Source organism: Charadrius vociferus, unplaced genomic scaffold (genome assembly GCF_000708025.1).
Source record: "Charadrius vociferus isolate BGI_N301 unplaced genomic scaffold, ASM70802v2 scaffold202, whole genome shotgun sequence".
NCBI lineage: Eukaryota > Metazoa > Chordata > Aves > Charadriiformes > Charadriidae > Charadrius > Charadrius vociferus.
The window spans coordinates 1,940,338-1,961,391 of NW_009647242.1; the positions used below are offsets into that span (position 1 = coordinate 1,940,338).

Sequence of the window (21,054 nt, forward strand, 5' to 3'; positions counted from 1 at the left end):
TCTTTTTCTTCATAAATACTAGTATGCTATTATGGTTTCAGAATGAGTTGACTGCCCGAGTTTTAAAATTACCCTTGCGTTTCTTTTCTTCTTTCCTTTCTACACCCTTAGCGTCTATCAAATAGTTGTTGAAGAAGAACGCCCACGGAGAACCAAAAAGACAACTGAAATCCTGAAGTGCTACCCAGTGCCCATTCATTTCCAGAATGCCTCACTTTTGAATTCCCAGTACTACTTTGCTGCAGAGTTTCCAGCCAATGGTTTACAAGCTGCTCAGCCTTTTACTATTGGTGACAACAAAACCTACAGTGGTTTCTGGAACACTCCTCTTCTTCCTCATAAGAGCTACAGCATCTATTTTCAAGCTGCGAGCAGAGCCAATGGGGTAAGTCTTATGACAGGTGGGGTTTTATACAGTATTTGTGTGTAGGTAGATGATTGGCACCAACTAGCAAGATTCCCAATTCAGTTGCTAATGAGAAAATGAAGTAACTGTGCAATGTAACACACCGAGTTTAAAAAATAACAGTTTTCCTTACACGGTATCGCTTGATGATTAAAGGTTACAGGAAAGACGAGGGGAAAACAGCACATTTTGTCTATAGTGAGTAAGCAAAGTAGTATGTTAGCATTCTGTTGCATTATCTAAAAGCTGTCCAATGAGCGTGTTTGACTGGCTTGTTGTCTTTTTTTGGTTTTGTTCTTGTTTTTTTACTTGAAGAGGAGAGTGTTGTGATTTCTTCCGTTAAGTCTAAGCCAAACTTGATTGTGGATTTTAGCACATCTGTCTTGGCCTGTCCAGTCCCATTACTTTAGTTTGTAATGTCTTGAACTCCCATTTTCTTATTTGGTTGCCCTGACTGAATTAGAAACCACTTTTTTTTTTCACCTTTCTGCAAACAGTAAAAGAAAAATAAGTAGATGGAACTAAAATGAAAAGTGTGTAAGAAGGTCTTCACAGATCAAGTTTCGTTGGGCTAATTCTTCCTGGAATTGTTTTTCATTTCCTGGACAGACCTACCCAGAGCCCTTCAATTCTTGATAAGCTTTGGCTGTCTGTGCTGACAGCCTGGAAATGTTTTCTGCCAGAAACCATAATGGTCCCTCTTTCACAGTGCACTGACAGTGCAGAAATGTGAAACACCATTGATTATTTTTTCTTTCTAAAATTGTCTAGCATGATGCCTCAAACTATACTATCTGAAAGAAAAAGAAAATTCTCCCAAGGTCATTATATTGCCAAAGCAAAAAAAAAAAAAAAAAAAAGCTGCACACTTGCCTGTGCTCTTGTGAATATCCTTCACATATTTTCTACTTTTAGAGAAATCTTAAGTGAAATTTTTATGTACCATACCCAAGCAGTGTTTCTCCATATAATGAAAGCACATTGGAGTTGCTTAATAAACGGTTAAATATGTAATGAGGCACATTAAATGAACACTTCTCTGACATTTTATCAGTGCTTTTAAGAATAGAATCATGGATGACTTTCTTTGCTTAGAAACACAAGATGTGACCTTTTTCCTCTTTATTTGACACAGGAAACCAAAATCGACTGCGTCAGGGTAGCCACAAAAGGTATGTTCATATTATGTCATGTATTCTGTATTTCAGCCTGCTGGCCTTTCCCTCACATGGTCTTTGCAAACTTTCAGAAGTGTTTATATTGCCAAAAGGCACCACTAAACCTATTACAGAATTTTAAATGATTCATTTGTGTCTCTGGCTGAGATTTAGGAAGTTTGTTTGTTTGTTTGTTTGTTTTTAATAATAAACATATTGCCCATTTTTAGTTGGGTCCTTGAACACAGGGTTTTTAAAATATATTCTGTGGGTTTTTATATGATCTCACAACAAATATTCTTGACTTTTCTATATATAGTAGAATTGTAAAATTGCCAGTTGCAGAGTGCATACTAGCTGCTTATACATTCATGGTGAAAAATTACCCCTTACTTGTAAGCAATTATCTTATCTTAATTGCTTTATAAAAGAAAAGTGGAGAAATCTTGTTCTTCATTTTCATGGTACAGATCAGCTACATTTATTGGACTGCCAGCATGTGATACTACCATTTGTGAGACAAGTTTGTATAATTGAGGCAGTGCTAGCTGTACGTTTGATCCCCAAACAGGAAAAGATAAACATGCTGCTGATATATGGAGCTTTGGAGGCTAGGATCTGTCTGAGGTTGTCTTTGTGGTCTCACCTTTTTAGTACCTCTAGCTTGTGGCAGCTTCAAGGCCTGAAAAAGAAGTGAGGGGATAGTATGATTATTTGGAGACTGTAAGAGAGGAAAAGGAAAGTGCTGTGAGTAGCAACAGGTAATACCACTTTGCGATTTGGGCACCTGGTAAGAGTATGACACAAAAACTACTTCATCCTTGTACCACTGTTCCTTGTGGGAGATCATGCATGTCCCATAGTGACTATCTCTAACGTAACTGATTCCACCATGAGTTTCTTCGCATGTAGACTTCACAATTCCATTACCACCACCACTAAATCTAAATAGGATGGACGAGAATCTCATTACTTAAAAGTAACAGAAATGTTAGCATACAATTGCCTCTGTTGAAAGGCTGGATCCTTGCTAATGTGAAAAATACAGTTATTATGGCACTTTGAACTGTTTCCTGTTTTGTTGGGGTTTTTTGTTTCCCCAACCAAAGGAAGCAGTTTTAATTCTCATTTACTGACTGATTGCTAAACCATAGGAAATTTTCAAATATCTAACGTAAAACCCAATAAAATATAGATGAGAGATTAATTCCACATTCAAGGGGAATCCTGTGTTGATGTTTTCCAGTAGCTTCAGTGATACCAGGAGTGGACTACATTACCTCAGAAATCATAGTAGGTGATTAGAGGAATGGATTTTAAATTATTTGAAGATTTGTATTCCTAACCACTAATGGATGTTAAACTATTTCAATTACCTGACTGACTGAAAAATCTTACTCTCTCATTTGAGAAGCAAGGGTAACTTTATGGATTGGAATAGCTCCCATAGCAACAAGCTACTTTGAGCTAACCCATTTGGCAATGGACATATGAGAAATGCAGCTTTTATTTTAAACAAATCTCCATACATTTCTGTTTTGAAAGCATGTTTCTGAATTCTTTGTGGTACCTTTGTGAAGCTTGTGAAATAATGTGAGAGGGTGTTGTGAGGACTTTGAAACCAGAGATGTCCTCAATGGCATTTATAGTCCCTGGTGCAAAACTTTCTTGGGTGGCTTCTGTAAAGCACTGATTTCCATGCTTATAAACTGAACATATGTATATTTTTAAACTACTTTAACTTAAAAAAATAAATGGAGACCATGACATATTTTAATATGATACTAATCATACCTGTCTGTACAGATTTTTTCCCTTTAGATCTAACAGAGATACTTGAGGGAAAATCAGATTTCTGTGCCCTCTTCGGGCTTCCCACATATGGACTAGAAAAAATAGCAAAAATGCTTAATGTCTGTAGATCAGAAGTCACCACACCTGCAGTGGGACAAGACAGAGATTTGTCCTCTCCCGTTCACCTCCCCTTCTGTCCACACACCCCCAAACAGCCTAGTACAAGATTCATATTGCCTGTGCCCCAGGAAACAAAGGCTGCTCTGACTGCTGCGCCTGATCTCTTACAGACACTGAATTTTATGACTACAGTATAGCTACTGGACAGTAAGCTACTTAAGTTCTATCATGTGCTCTTTGTGTCAATCTATTACAGTGCTTCTTACAAAAAGGTTGCAAACACTCTCCACCACAACATCTAGTATTCATATACTAATATAATTTCTGCAATGTTTTTATTCTGGGCTTCTGTTATCTTTAAAAGTTCGAGTTGGGTGTTTTTTAAAGCTAAAAGGAAGTGCTTTAGGCCATTCCTGTAAAAACTGGTACAATTTTCTTTTAAATTAAGGTCCGATCCTGAAAATACATACAGCCTTGTGTAGGCCATTGGAGTTAGCAGACATACTCTAGAATTTAATATGTATGTGGGAAACCATATGCTTTGAGGCCCTAATCAAGTCTAGTGTGCCTAATTATGAGCACAAAGAATAATCTCACTGACTACATTGCAACTATTCTGTCTTAAAGTAGGCATGTAAGTATTTTACTGGGTAAATGCCTGAGCCATAAAGTATACCCTGTAAAACAACCATGACAGGGCAGCCAACTGTTGGCTTGTTTCTTGATTCCCTGACTGCAGAAAGCTTCTGCAGTTCCATTCCTGTGGAATTTGAGGATTGCACCAAGCATGTTGGCAGCCCTTCCTAGGATCCAAGTCACCCAAGACAACCTCCAAGCTGCTCCACTGAGCCCGTTGTGCTTGGCCAAGCCACCTCATTGTCTGTATTGAGGGCGTGCGGTTAGCCTGTTTGAAGTCTGCCCTCAGGACCAATACGAGAGTTCAGAACCTGACATGAGCATAGCTATACCATTTGCTAGATGTAGTTCCTTAAATTATCCCAAATCCAGATAATCTAAAAGTCATCGGTGCCCTTGAAACCTTAAGATCACTCAGAGTCTGATTTTTGCAGTGTTCATTCCATGGCCCACTACATGCTCTTGTATTTTTTGTTAAAATAAAAATAAATTAATAAGTGCAATGTAAAGATACGGAATGTTCTTGCCCCAGATCCAGCAGAACCCATGAGTGGGTACTTCACTTTTCACTCCAGTTGATGTCAGCCGGAATAATGTATGTGCTTTCTGTCCAATGTGTGTTCAACTGGGACACACTAAACTCTGTTGCTGGATGTCATGGTTTAACCCCAGCCGGCAGCTAGAACCACACAGCCGCCTGTTCAGTTCTCCCCTCCTCCCCCAGGGGAGAAGAGGGAGAAGAGGAGGGGAAAGAAGCCCACAACATCGTGGGTTGAGATAAAGACGGTTTAACAGAAAAGTAACGGGAAAGGAAAGTAACAATAATAATAATAATAATGATAATGGTAAAGAATATACAAGATAAAGTAATACAACACAAGTCACACCACCTGGTGAATTGGTTGTCCGGCCCATCCTGAGCGGTCATCACTGATTCCCACCCCCCGGCCAACCCCCATTTATGTGCTGATGATGGACATTTGTATATTCAACAATTATATACTGAACATGAACATTTATATACTGAACGTCTATGGTATAGAATTTTCCATTGTCCAGCTTGTTCTGTCTATGATCCCTCTCAGCTTCTATGGGAAGCTGAAAAAAGTCCTTGACTGATACAAGCATCACCGGGCAACAACTGAAACAATATGCATTATTGACATTCCTTTCATACAAAATCTGAAACACAGCAGCCACTAGAAAGAAAATTAACTCTGCCCCAGCTGAAACCAGGACACTGGATCAGAGCCAAATGCACTGGAAAGCCTATAATCATAATGACTAGCTTCTTGTTAGAAAAGTACAGTCTAACTCTAGTGGGTGAAATGTGTGTGTAGGGTCAGTAGCTAGATAATATTTTCTTATTCCATCAAGTATATTTTAAACAACTTCAATTCGTAACATTTTAAAAAATGCTCTTGTTTCATGACCATTACATTTTTACAAATTAAACCTCTGTTAAATGTGTTCTTTCAGAGATCATATAAAAATCCTGATTGCAATGGTTGTGAGTGTAATTTAGGATCAGAATATTGCGTTTTGTAGAGCTGAAAGTTCTGCTCCTGCTTCTACTGAAGTCAAAGGAAACCTTTGCTACGGCCCTTGCTAGGAGAAGGGTCAGAGAGCATGTGATGAGGAGTCTTCTGATCTTAGTTTTCTGTAGAGAAAGGCTTCTAGGACCTCTGTGACTGTTTGGTGTATATACAAACGTGGAGACTGCAGGTTTCCACTGCAATTATTTTTGACAAGATAATTAAACAAACAAACAAACAAAAATCAGGAAGAGATTTTTGTACCGCTGGTAATAAAGGTTGTCGTATTTTGCTTGAAATATGGCTTTCATATACCTACTCTTTCTTCAAGCTAAATGACTGCAAAATCTCAGCAGACGAAGTTGAAAACATTCCAAAACTCCTCCAAGTTTATTGCTATCAACTTTGTGGTGTTTTGTGATTTATATTAAGACTATATTTCCTGATATGACTTACAATACTGTCTGGATAGAAACATCTTGATTATCTCCTAGGATTCCAGTTCTCAAGAGAGAGACATTATTGTTCTAATTTTGCAGTATTGGAAGGCTTTCATTAATTATGAGAGAGAAAAGGATATTATAATATTTTAAATCCAATAGCAACAGTACTCTAGCAGCTACTATCAACACTGCATTTCAGTGTTGCAGAGGGATATTTCAAAATATTATGCAGCAGCAGTTTTGAGTTTAATTGTCTGCAGATGGTAGATGATCTATTTTCCTCACTCGTTGCCACATTTCTAATAGCACCCAGGCTGTTCTATGTAAATGAGTGATCTTTCATATAATTTTGTCCTTAATTTTCCAATATTTTTTCTTTGCATCATTCTCCAGCTGCATCATGTTGGATCTGACCTTTTAATTTTTTTTATAGTCCTTAATATATATGTATCATAGTGTGCTTAACCATTTAGAGGCAATCCTAGAACTGCTGGCAAACAAAGAAATAAGAGATTTTATTAATGTGAGCCATGGTAATAGTTATCTATACCAGTCAGTGATTGTTACAGCTCCAACAGAAAAGTCTGAATATTTCAGGCACACAAACGATCCAGGTTTTTCATCTTTTTCTTGTCTTAGTGACAAAACATGAACATGAAACTCAGACCTCAAACAGTTACAAACATGCCTATCTAAAAGTGTGCCTACTCTCAGTGGTCATCCTCTGTATGCTGAAAGTTAAGTGTATGTGTAGTGTGTGCATTTTCAGAACAGAGACCCAAGTGGATACAAGAGAAATGAATCCTAGCTAGCTCAAACATATTTTACATGAAAATTATCTTAAAAAAGAATTATCGGAAAAAAGTACTAATGCGAAATAAGAAAACAAAAAGTGAAAGTAGTTCAAATCACCTGGAGAGGTTAATACCAGAGTAATCTGAATAAGCAGTTAACTTTCACTTAGAAAGCCCAGTGCTGTGACTAGCAGAGCCAAAGAGTCTCCAGTTTCCTCTAATGCATTATATGTAAATAACATGCTTTGAGTCCTCTTCCTGAATGAAAGTCACATACAAAAGCTTATTAATTTGCAGAATAACCAAACTAACAACTGAAGATGAAAAGGAACTTGTGGGAGTTTTTTTGCTTTTTATTTGTAAGAAGTTCAGACAATAAACTATTGACCAAGATTCCTCTTGCTGGCCTAGCTTCAGTCTGGCTTTTTTTTCCCTCATGCATGCTGACCTGGAAATCTTCCTTTGCCTTAGCTGCGATAATCGTGACTCAGCTTACAACACCATACATTCGCATCGCCCCTGCTGCAGGCGACGACCAACTAACAGGTCAGATGTTCAAGTATAGACAAGTCATCATGCCCATTTTGTCTCATTTTCTTTGGCTCCTTTTCCCTGACAGTTTCTTCATTCTCTGCGCATAAATAGTTTTCTATGTTAAAAGTTTCTTTCTGTTTATAAACGTTTCTTCAGCTACATTAAATTAAATTGTGTGCTTGGCACCAAAACTTACACGCACATCCCTGTACGCACAACTCCGCTGCATGTGCCCATTGTGTGTGTGATCTGTGGAATGTTCGTTCAAGCCTGATGTTGTAAAGAGACCTAGTGTTGCTCCATCCGTAAATTAAATGACAGTTTGAATATAGATATATATCTGTGTACCTGTTTATTTTTTTCTGTGTTATTAGATCAAGACACTAGAATTTCTAAATAATATAGGCTCAAGAGTTGTATGTGTAACTTAGGACAAAGACCTTGTATTAATGGATTATTTTTTTTACTGCAGAATATTGGGAAGATCATATTTTCTGGCTACATTTCAATATGCAAAACATTAAAAAAATAAAATGGATTCCTTTTTAATTATGTCATACATGAGTTCTAGGATTAAAACAAGATAACCTAGCATGTGACATAGGAGAATGAACAAGACTGTAAGGTTTTTAAATCTAATTGTAAAAGTAAACTCAGTACATGAGACAATTATTAGGCTGTGTGTGGCTTGAAGGCCAGTTCAGAGTGTACCAGAAAGTCTTTACGAACTAGGGTAAATGATTCATTTTGTCAGAAAATAAACGCATAAAGCTTTTAAGGGGTTTGGAAGCCTTTTTATTTTCAAACAGGAGCAAAAAGCATTAAAAACTCTAAAATTTAAGGTGAGTTTGATGGAATATGTAACAGTGGAAGTTAGACCTGGTCCATCAGCATTTAGCACATGATAAAATTACTTGGAAAAGTTACTTGGGAAGCGTGTAAATGTTGCTACCATGGTGCCTAAGGGATGAGGTGGAGTTCAGATGCTTAGCATCTGGATACTGCTATAGTCAATAAGAGACAGTTAAATGATTCAGCTTAAGATAAGAGGATTAGTGGCATGTCTGCTATAGCTCTTAATTCTAGGGTATGTGTTATAATAACAAAGCTGAGTTATCCATAATGCCCAAGTTGCCATGTCAACCAAGACAAAACTGTTGCATGTATATTTGTATTATGTAATAACATATGAACTAACCAGAATAACGTATTTAGATGGTGCCAGGAAGTACTAGCTTGTTCTTGTTAGGGCTGCTTGTCAGAAGCTCGGTCCACATACATTTTTATAGCTCAATTCTTTTTTACTTGAGAATACAAATAAAGCTTTGGAGGAACAAAGAGCATCTCTTCCACATCCTTGAACAAGTTTTGGTTTCTTCATCACAGGATTCAAACAAGCTTCTATATTTTTCCGTATGGAGAATTAAATGTTTTTCTTCTCTTATTTTGTTTTTTATTTGTTTTAATGCAAAACTGGGTATCCACAGGAAGCACTGGAGATATACCTGTTCCACAAGAAGGAGATGGCTATAGTAGTCAACAGTGAAAGAATGGAGATATGGCTAGCATAGGACAGCCAGCAGAGTATTTATTTGGTTGCTTTGTCACTGTTGGCTCATAGCATTGTCCGTCTGTGGTTGTCTGTCAGATCTGTGACTTTATTTCCTTTTTTTTTTTTTCTAATAAATACCTGTTGTATCAGAAACTAATTTTTTATAGTGAAAAAGAAAGTATCAAATGATACCTGCAAACAACATTTATGGCTATCTGTGAAATGTATCAAAAAGCCTCTGAAATCCCCTCATCATTTTTGCAACCCCTTCTCATGCTTGAAAGACTGTGTGATCAAAAGGAAAGAAGCATCTTCCTTCTCAGTTGCCACAACTGCAATAGGGAGTGAAAAATCCTCACCCGGTCACATGGTTGATCCCATGACAGCAGCAGGGATTCATGTTTTTGTACAGAGACATACCTTGTTGGGGTCCCTTAGGCAGACTTTTCAACTTCAGGGCAGTACAGCAATAATGGTATCTGCAATATCCATGAGAAACCCAAAGATTTTCTTAAAGGAGATTTACAGGAGCTGGACTGGACAGGAGGAAGCAGGGAATGATGCACATTCTCTCCACGTTTGTGTCCTACAGGTTCCCAGACTGTGGAAAGGATCTACATGTAAAAGGACTTCTTTATGTGGAAATTGTAGGACTGTTGTGAACCGTAGTTACCACAAGCCCTACAGATGTAACTGTGAAATAATGGTACCTAGTATTTTCTGTTCAGTGCCTTTGCCTCACTTCTTTGCTCAGCACCAAAGTAATTACATTTGAGATCAAGAAATTACATTGGTCTTATACCATTTGAGGAGATACATAACTGTCAGTGGGGAGGTCAGGGTTGGGATTTCTTTTTTTCAGGTGAGAAGTTGATGCTTCTTGCATAATGAAAATTTAAAATCTTGGCTGAATACTGTTACCAATTTTGAAAGGTCTTCCTCTTCAGAAAGATTATAATAATACAGCTCAGCTTTCAAGCCAACTCTACTTCCACTCATTTCCTCCACCCTTGTAATCAACTCATACTGGAGCTTACTGGTGCAGTTCATAAACAATGCATTATTAGCTCCTCACAGTCCTTCCTTTCTCTTTCCTTTTTGTGTGAAAATAAGATGACTTCCATCTATGGGATTACTTGCTATTTGCCCTAAATATCTTGACAGGCACTCCTTGCTTTCGTACGCCTTTGCAGCTTGTAGCAACAGGAACTTTTCCTTGCAGTTGCACTTAAACACCTACAATGTATTTGCCCTTAAGTTATAGTGTAATATAACATGCTGTAAAGGCAACTGTGTGCTTTTGATTCTTACAAGACAAAATACGCAAATTAGTGTTAGTGAATACATTATTATCACTGATTCAATAACTTAGTAACTAAGGAATTCAAATTTGGGGGATAGTGTTTAGCTTTCAGTGTTAACCTACAAAAAGTAACTCACTTGAAATCCGCTCAATTGACCCTATCCTCCAACAGACAGGGAGAATATCCATCTAACATCTGTCAGCCAGGAGAAAAGACAGGGTATACATGAAGCGTAATAGTCCTCACGATACCATCTCCATGTTTTCATAAACAAATAAGGTTTAATAGTATGGTTGAAATCATGTAGAAGATTAACAAAAAACTTATCACATACGTGACTATATGATCTTGACTTTCAAGTTGAATAACAAGTCGATGTTTTTGAGAAAGCCTGAAAGCATTTGCAGTTTGCTTCACTATTTTGTAAGAGACACTTCATGTAATAGGTTTAAATTGGCCATATTTCTTATTCAGTTGGCCCTCATCTATTTTGTTCTGTCTGCATTCTGATAAAATAGCGTGCTTGGAATTATGATTAGGGCGTTCATTCTTTCAGGCATTTTCTTAATTGTTGAAATATGTCTGAGCTACTTATATTTAAATGAAAATATTTCCATTTGTGATTTAGTGGGGCAGCCACTACTTTACTGGATATTGTTAAAACTGATTTCCATATAACGCCCTTTTTACTATCCATTGTTAATTATGCGTGCAGCTGGAAGGAGAGCTCTGTATTGTACACTCTCCATAGATTAAATTCTTCATACAAATAAGATACAACCAGATATTTCAGAAGCTTTGTAGAATAGCTGATACTTAAGAATTTGGAAGACTTTTTAAAAAAAGATAGTGGCAATCTTAAAGCTTAAATGACTTTAACCGTGCATACCTTAAGGTCTAGATGAACAGCATATTTTATAACCATGTTAAAAGCAGTCATAAAATAATCCCAATTGGTTTCTCCTCCCATATGAAGTTAGTGGTATAATAAAATACACATTTCTTCAGATGTGTATTCAATATATAGCAAGATTTATTGCTATAGTCTGGGTCAGATTCTGTTCTCAGCCATTCCACTGTAAAAGTGAAAAAAATCAACAGAAGTCATTGATTGATTAAATCACAACTTCACTGAATTTTTTTTTCTTAGGCCAAGGGATTTACTCCAGATTTGTATTTCATTACTGAAAACACTGTTTATTTATTAACACAAAAACCAACATCATGAATTTGAGAAGGACTGTTTTCCTATTTATCTACTTTGTTGGAAAGAACTGGGGTAATTTCTTTATCAGTGTTTATGGTTTCTCCTTTACAATGTAATGCATTTGAAGTATAGCAACAGAGGCTGGCCAGACATTCACATTCATTTTTTTTCTATCCTGAGCCACGTGGCATTGATTTAGATGTATTCTGACGTGTTGAAATTTGAAGTGCTATTTTGGGTAATGGAGAACCCATGATTTCCTAGTTGAAACTACAGTGCTGTCTGTAATAACAAAGCTAGGTGCAGATATGTCTGTCTGCAAGTTGAATACACCATTTTAGTAGTTTATTCTTCTCTTGATACTTCTGAACAGCATGTACATCAGTGGGAGTTGTGTATAGTTATCCAGGGGAGAGCGAGCACCTGTATGGTGTAATGTCAAAGCCGTATTACGATGCTGTTGCAAGGCCAAGTGACAAGGAAAGCAGAGTGAGGATGGATCTGATTCTCCAAAGTGATTCTAAGCCTGTTTTTACATGATGGCTCCAGCGTCTGTTGTACCGATTTTTCAAGGATTCTGGTCCTCTTGCTCATCTAGGCAGAATGCAAAGCAAAAGGAAATCTTCCTGCTTTTTGCGGCACTGGCTGAATGCATTTCAATGGGCTGGAGTGTCACTTGTGATTTATTGCCCATTTTTGTTCTTTTATGTGTTATATTTGTCATTTTTGCAGTGACAGTTTCATCTATAAAACAGTATAGTTACAAGAAAATGTTAAGAGGATACAGGAGTGCCATGGGAGCTACTGTTTCCTTTTCTCCTTTTTTTTTTTCCTAGTACATTAGAGAGTCAAATGTCAGGTTTTCTGTTTTTAAGATAATGTAGCCAAAGCGTCTAGGATTTTATACATAAGTACATTTGCCACCAAAAGGGCCTAAAAACTATGCTGATAACAACTCACAAATGCTGAAATAACCCCTAATAAGAATACAGGCCCTTTCCAGCTGTAGACAATAGAGAGCCTGAGCTGATTAGAAGTCAGTTACCAGTGTGATTCTTTTAGTGATATTAAGTACTCCAGTTCACATTTTACAATAATAAGAATTCCTACAAGGTTTTCTGAAAATGAATTAGCAGCCTTAGTTTTGAATGTGTTTGAGTCATTACAGAAGAGCCAGAGGCTCTGATCAGGGGTTCAGGACCTCCTCCCATTCATCTCCTCTTACTCTGAACAGGTTGGGTTGGGGACAGTGGGACCTTTGCAACGCTCTTGCATAAATAGGAGAGTAGGGAGGATAAAGCGCAGAGAGTCATACCAGCAGTTCTGCTTCGGCCAGTGATGCTTATGGTTGGCCAAGGAGGTATGGGTTCATCAGCTGCCCTGGCACTTCATTGCCAGAGCCAGTGGTGTTACAGACCTGGGACCGGAATAGCTGGAGAAGATCCCATGACCTAGAAGAAAGTGTCAATCTTTCCCTTCCCTTTAGGAAGCACCAAGTAACCTAATTAGGTATGTTTAGCACTATAGAGACTGTTTGTCTTTTATTCAGAGGAGTTTAAAAGTTGGTTACCGCAGAGTTAATAGTCAGTCGTTGCAGGAGGTGTGTTACATCCCTCAAGTACACAGCTGATTTGGAAATTTGAATGTTCCAGTCCATAGCTGAGAGAAGAATATGATTCCAAGTGTCAGTGTCAAGTATCTCTTTCATGAAGAGAGTGAAACAAAATTTTACTTAAGCTACTAAAGATGAGTCTGTTCAGTTCATCGTAGCTTGAAAAGTAATCTATTTGCTCAGCAGTGTGTAATCTTCATATGAGGATATCTGTGAGGCAGTTTTAGGTTGGACTTGGGGGGGGACACTTTCCTTAATCTCATTAATGAGAATGGAAACATAAAACCCCGTCATGAAAATAAAAATATGAATGAACTGACCAGGATAATTTCTTAACAAACTGAACGAATCTCTGCCCTCTGTGTGGTACTGGTCAGTATCACATCTAATCCAAAATATTTAATCATCAGCAACCTACAGAGAAGCAGAAAATATAAAACAAAGCAAAAATACCAGTGGGTAATTTTTAGAGCATGGTTGTATGTCATAGGATATGTTTTTTAATTTCTGTATGAAAAAAAAAAAAAGCTTCTGATTTTTACATTCAAAGCAGAACGTGTTTTGCATGTACCACAATGAAAAATTAAGGAGAGACAAGGGAAGAGAGAGAAACTCAGAGATATAATTAGTAACTAAAAAAACTCTGTGAATTTCAATGTTTCCCATCTGTAGTTATTGACTGTATTCATAAAATGCTAAGCAATTAGAATTTTAATTTGAAAGAAAATGTGGGACCAGTTGTGGGTAAAATAACCTGCAGTTCTTAGGAACTGCAAATCTGGTGTTTGTATCACTGGAGAGTTTAACAAATGTGTAATGCAATATTACATGGATTATCTCTGTGTTAATGTATAGGTGAACGTTAAAATGTGTTATGGTTAAATAAAGTAGTGCAGCAAAGAGGAAAGTAACACTGTTGACTTTAATCAAGAGACACAGACCATACTACCTTGGGCAAAATAGTATTTCAGCAATTCACTTAGTTTAGATTTCCTTGAAATAACTGAAATCTTAATAAATATCTAAGCATTTCTCTTCTTGGAGCAATAACTCAACACTATGCAAGCCATGGCTGTAGTTATTGATAGCATTTTAACACCTGCTTTCCCATACATTGTATTGAAAATGTCCTTTTCAGCAGTAATGGGAGTTTGACTGCAAGAGCCAATGATTTTAGAGCTCTGGGAAAGGCATTTAAGTATATGTGTGTATTTTCAAGTCTTTATTTTCCCAAAATTTGAACTTTCATTTCCTTCTTTTCATCTGATTTTCTGTTATTGCTGACCACTAAGAAGTTTTTGTGTAGATAGAAGGCTCCCATGCAAATGAAAGCTGAGTCACAGTTTTGCATAAAAGGGAGTGGGAGTTGCTGTCTCACATGATTTCAGTCTGACAAGAGGGGAAATACAGTAGTTCAGGTTCTGTTTCATCTTTTGAGTTCTCATCGGAAACACAAAGGGAAACGGAGGAAAAATGGTAAATTGTCATTGGTCAGAAGCAAACAAAGTATTCATGAAACCTTTTTGAAGCAAAATGGTTATATTTTGCATTTTTCAGTGTGCTGTCATTGAATTAGACAGCTTCTGGTTTTAAGTAAATGTATTGATAATTAAAAGTGATATGAAAAGAACTGACGAGAAGAATGGCTATTTAAGGCATTCTCAATCAAATAGGACAGACGGAGATTTTTCTGTAACCCCTAAAACCTACAGGAAATATATGAAAAATGAAATGTAAACCAGTGGTAACCATTCAGAGGAGGCCTACTCTATTCTTGTTCCTGTACTAGAGTTTTGGTCCATCTAACATTGCTTCAGTTTAGACAGGTTTTTTTATTTACAATACTGTAAACACTTCTGAAATGTGAACAAAAGAATTGTTACACTGTATTGGCACAAAGACAGATTTAGAATTCTGTGGTATTATTTTTCCTTTGTTGGTCTGATTCTCCTTCCCAGTTTCTCTAGCCAACCTTTCTGCCCTAAAACAGTGGAAATGCTTTAAAAAAAAAAGTTTTACATCTTTTTTCCTGTTTTTTTTTTTTTGTAAATATATCACAAATATATTTTTATTTTTCTGCATGCATCATTGCATGTATAATTCCATTCATCTTTGCGTAGAATGAGCTATGTTATGCTTTCCTCCAAGAAAATAGGTAGGTAGTGAGTAATTATAAGCAAATTCTGAGAGTGTGATTGTTTTTGAAGGATTTCTGAAGAACCCAACATAAGGGATACAATGGGGAGGGAGGCTGGGGAGCCTGGTAGTGGAAATCACCAGGAACGTCAGCCCCATCTATGAGCCAGTGGCAGCATAGGCCAAAAATGCATGGATGTGCAGGCCCACCACTGGGATTCCTGTCCTACTTTGTCCTTCTGCCCTGCCCCCCTACTCCCTCATTCCGCCTAATGGCAAATAACCGTGTCTTCACTCACCTTCCATTTGGAACTGTTCATTAGTGCTCCAGTATTTAAGTCCTCAGTGGCAGCAAGATCGGGAGACAGTACCTCACTCCACTACTTCCTACCAATAGCTTCAGGCTACTCGGTTCCTGTGCTGGATGTGTCCCATGCATTCATGGATGGAAAATAAAACAGTTGTGTTTGTCCATGCCAAGAACTTCTAGTCCTGTAGCTGAGTTTCACCCTGAGTAGGTCAGCTCCAGAAACATTACTCTGATCCAACTTAACATCTTCCCTGCCTGGTGGGGACTAACTCAGTACTAGTACATGTTACCTCCCCTAAAGAGGGCAGAGTCCTCTTTAGGCTTCATATCCCCACTTTTCCTGTTTCTAGAAGATAGTTGAAATAAACTTGCAGGGATGTCTGATATTTCTTGACCCTTTTCAGTAGTTTCAGGAATAGATCTGGTGTTGAAAGCATGAGAGTCAACCAGAGGTCTCCTTTAGCAATAGGTGAAATTCAAATGTCCTTGGTGAGGGTGATGGTAAATTACCCACTACTTCTATAGGTCGTGCTGGAAAGTGCTTCTTACTTGCTTAGAAAATGCATTATGTATGGACAGGATCAGTCTGGACTGACTGCTTTCATTTCCTTAGAGCTAATTTGAGAGTCTCTTCTATCTTGAGTGCTATTGGCTTGAGGTTATGTAGAGAACCATAAAATCAAATGTTTTAGGTCTAAAAGCTCTCCTCATTGTACATTATACCTCTAGGACTTCTTGTTCACAAAAGTCAGATTTATAAGATGCTGCTACGCTTCCAGTGGCTGCAAGTGGGACCTCTTTCACACAGCATCAACTGGTAACCAGCCCTAAGTTTCAAAGTACTGGGATGCCTGCAGTTCCAGCCCTTGTTGGTGCTTCATTCTCAGACCTCCTCATCCTTACTCAGTATGAGACCTACATGTATGCAGCTAACTTGATACAAGTATGTTCTCATTGCTTCCCAGTCAACCTTCTTGATCAGAAATTTGCGTCTCATGGAGTCATATTGACCTTTGTGGTATGTGGTTTGAGGAGTCAGAGGGCAGTTTGGTAAAGGATTCCAGTTTCTTCTTTCCATAGTAGTCAGGAAGATTTTATCTTTTATTTCAGTGGCGTGATCTGTCTTTCAAATATGCTGCCATGACCTTTCCCTTTCTTGTCATAGAGGTCTGTGATGTGCACCATTGTGGCTGCTTCCTTGGCCACACAGAGTAAGTACTTATAAATATGTAACCAGACTTTTTTCATCATAAAATAGACTAAGGTGTGGGGGGGTACCCTTTAGGGCCATTTAAAAGCTTAAGGTTCCAAAGACTTTATGTTTTTTCCTTAGGTAATTATTTATTTTCAAGAAGGAGATACACTGTGGCTGTATATTGTAGAATTGTTGTTAAATTCTGGTTGTGGTGTAGCTGTTGAGTATGCTTTAAACATTCCGTAATGATCTCAGTGCTATTAAAGTGTAGGGACGTAATTCTTCCAGTATGAGGGAGAGATTCCAACTGCTTCCACTGGAAAGGAAAATTTTTATGAATTTTAATTATTTAAATTTCCTTGATTAAGAGAAAAGTGAAAAAAAGAGCTAGCAGAAAGGTTGGTAATTTTGTTGCAAGGGAGCAAATGAGCTGTTTGTCAAGGGTTTCTTGCTTGTTTTCTTGTAAGTCCTTTTTTAAAAAAAACACAATCTCCAGAAAAATCCAGTCCAAGGACCCTGGATTAAAGTCACTTTAAAAAATAAATTGTGATGAGACCAAAAGATACATGTCAAACTGGGAACTTTATTTGTTTTAGGCATATTTTTTAAAGAATATTATTATTCCTCACAACCAGAAACACAGATGTTTAACAAAAAAAAGTCTTTTAGCTCACATGCACCAACATGAATCATCCACCAGTGAGAGATACAGTTCATTTGATAGTCAGTTAAATGAGTCATATTCATCAGTGAAGTAGTTCTTTGCATTTCTTTTCATGAAGTTCTGTCGCTCATATTTACATTTTTGTAAAGAATATCACAAACAAAATTAATAATTCATAATTATTGTTACACAGTACAGCCTTATTTTGATAGTCCCTTCTTAGCATAGATCTTTTAATAAGGCTGTTTTTTCCTGCATTTAAAAAACACCAAATAAACAATGGACCAAATCAGCACGGTTGTCTTGTAGAAGTACAGAAATCTTTTTTAGGAAAGGAATATCTGTACATAGCAATACGTATTGTACTGATGATCGTAAATTACAGAGAAGATACTCTCCTGTGAAAATATAAATGCCGTTTGCCCTCTTTCCCAGACATTCAAAAAATAGATTTAGTGAGTGCTAACACATCATAGGAGGGAAAATCAGGATACATCGATTTCAACACTTAAATGGCTCCTGTGCTTAGCAAAACAGAAAGAAAACATAATCCCTGCCCCATGGAAAAAGCAGTTTATACATAAGCATTTCCAAAAGCATTCAGTAACAGAAAGGGAAAAATACTGTAAAAAGAGAAGTAAAGCAGACCTTACTCTGAGGCATTTACAAAACTAATATATTCAAGGCATGGAGCAGAGAGAGAAAACTGAAAAAAAATACTGATCAAAACCACCTTCTGTCACAAATTATACCCTGCCCAACAACACCTCATAACTTCTACCATATGGACAAAAAAGCCCTTTCGAAGGAGAACTAGGAACACTGATTTGAAAGCTAACAATGAGGAACGGGAGGGAGAACTTTCTCCCTTAGCTGGAGTTCTACCAGGAGTAATAAAACAAAGGCTTTGTTAGCAGAATACATGCTGGCTAGCAGATGAGGACTGAATGCCAGTCACTTACAGTATAAACAGACTAGCCAGGGTGGTAATTCATTTCATCTACAAATCCGTATGTGTTTTGGGTCTTCTCCAAGACAGTCACAAATCCTGGCATCTGGAATGAACTTGAAACTCAAATACAAAGCATGTTGGACTGGCGTGTCTTTTCGTAACACCAGTAATGCTGCCACAGACTTAAAGAAGAAGGTACAGTTTTTTGCAGTTGTGGGGGAGATGGGGGTAGAAATGCTGAGGAAACTTCTGGGGAAAACTGAACGTTTTGCACTACTGCCCTGTTTGGGTGTATTTTGCAGTCTGTGATGTAGGATTGGAATTCCTGTTATCATTTGACATTTATAAGAAGGACCTACCACCGTGGAGTACCTCTTTTCATACCAGTAGCACAGACATATTTGTGTGCTTTCTTATTTTGTCATACTGCATTTTTTTGCCAGCCCTTTAATTCTGGCACCTCTACTTTTCCTACCTTTGTGTTTATGAACCTTTTTGTTACTTCATTCGAACACCCTAACCAACGTCATCCACAAAAGCATTACTCTGTCCCTCAAATCACTCCTGAAGATATCTTTCCACTGTGTTACTAACTGGAAATGCTGAGTGATACCAGCTAGCTAAAAGAGCAGGAAGGATAGAAGTGTTCATTTATTTGAGTATTCAAAATGCATTTTCTTAGGGGAATTTGCCTCCCTCTTCTACCTACGACGGCTACACCTGCCTATTACAGCCAAGCTCAGCTAGACAGTGTGCTTTTTAGTGGCAAAGGTTGCTCAGCTGTGTGCTTGTACTGTTCTTAGAACAGTGGGGCTCCCAATCTGATTTAGAGCTTCTAGATCCTACTATCATACCAACAATAGAGAGTAATAATGGTAGTAGCCTTTGTGATTTGTGTTTTCCTTGGAGAATGTGGGCAGAGTCTTTAAAGCCAAGTTCTCTGATCTTTTCGGTCTTCTTACTTTGTGTCAGGGATAACAGGATTCTAGTGACAGGTTTTCCAAAGAAGCATCGCATCTCTCTGCCTCCTTTCTGCCTTGTACCGTTTTGCATGATTTCTGCTGCACGCCAAGTGTCACACAAGGGTATAATGTTTCATTTTCCTGACTTACTGTGTGGAATAAGTTAAAAGTAGGTGCTGAGATGTGATAGTTGATTCACGCTGCCTGCATTAAAAAATCATGGGCTGGTTACTAACACAACAAGCTAGTCTTAAGTTTCCCTTGAGACTAAGATGGTCTGGACTAACTGTTTTATTACTTTAAAGCTTGGTAAAGCTAACCATTACATAGTCGCTGGAACACCTGTGAATGAAATACAGTTGGAAAGGATTGCAAGTGACTTACCAAGCAAGTACCTTTTGAGAGCTTAAAGTTGCAGAAAGCACATTAAAAAAAAAAAAAGGTAGCAACTATGGTCAGCCTTGAGTGGGAGAAATAAAATGAGACCAGTCTAGTTAATTAAAGAAACAATGTTACTGTCTTACACTTTATTAAATGCGTGAAGCCTGTGGAAAAACTTTGCTGGGTTTTGTGGTACCTTGGGGTTTATCTGTAAGTGTATCTCTTGTTTTTCACTTCTGGCAGGAAGCAATCCAGTTTGTTCTCGTCAAGTAAGGACTTTCCAAAGTCAGCACCTTAATCCTTTTTAAACTGCCAGGAAACATTTCCTTGTCCTTTCATTTTCTAAGCAGCTCCCTTGAGCTGTCCTGCACTCATTGCTCTTCACTGACCTTTTGCCTTTCTAGAGGTGGACCACAATAGGTGTGTCAGTTTGGCCTTGATTCTTCTAACTCCACTAGCCCAGACGGTCTCAGTAAGAAAACAGAAGTGAGGTTATTGTGCAAGGTTTAATGTCAGGCTTCTGTGTGCAAGGGTAGAACCAAAAGCTTACAAGTAAAATGAAAAAAAAACCACACCACCCCAAGTAAGTCATTAGGTCCTGCGTTGTGAGGAAAATGCAGTGGGCTTAGCTCAGCTGTTGGCAACAATATGCAGTCTGTCATTAAAACAGATATTTTACTGGAGGTATAAAACTCCGCTAGTCTTGTAGTTATATATTTTTAAAGGCTCTAGGGTGGTCAAAGAAATTAAAAATTACTATGTCAGACAAACTGGTTAAAACAACAATAATAAATAGAATAAAATGCCAGGACTATAATATCATGATACAATACTGTATAGTTAACACTTTTTCTGTAAAGAAAGATTACATTTCGCTCAATTTTGTTAGTATGTGTCAGTACAGTAGAGTAAAGGAGAACCACGGCATCATTTTTTTAGACTTGCAGTAGTAATTTTCCACATCTCTGTTGGAAACATAAAAACAAAACCAAAAGCACAATTTGCAGTTTTTCAAGTGGCAAAATGAATCTCAGAACTACTGCCCCTAGCTGCTGGGATCCTCTTCCACACAGTTCACCTTTCTCTCCACAATGCCAATGCAATTGCCTGTGTGGCGATAGGTTAAAAGTCAGTTAAGAAGTAATTATGAGGTGAGAGACAAATATTACCCTGGATCAAAATCTACCTATCATACAGAAACCAGAGAGAAGTGAACTGCCAGCTTTTGTCGTAGCTAATGCACTTAACGGTTTAATATTATATGCTGTACAGAATGTTTATTAAGTATGTGGAAGAGTCAGTGTTGAGGCAGCAACTCTTGGGTGTGATGCTAGGTGATGTGGATTAGCAGAATTCATAC

The 21,054-nt window shown here is 37.7% G+C and overlaps 1 protein-coding gene across 1 annotated transcript in view; it reads left to right on the forward strand.

Annotated features, from left to right (window-relative positions):
* Positions 1-21,054, forward strand: part of PTPRM (protein tyrosine phosphatase, receptor type, M) — a 379,063-nt gene that overhangs the window by 196,692 nt on the left and 161,317 nt on the right. The window contains exons 12-14 of the mRNA XM_009879983.1: positions 112-385; positions 1,542-1,578; positions 7,357-7,431. Coding sequence (XP_009878285.1) covers positions 112-385; positions 1,542-1,578; positions 7,357-7,431 — 386 coding nt within the window. The remainder of the gene's footprint in view (positions 1-111; positions 386-1,541; positions 1,579-7,356; positions 7,432-21,054) is intronic.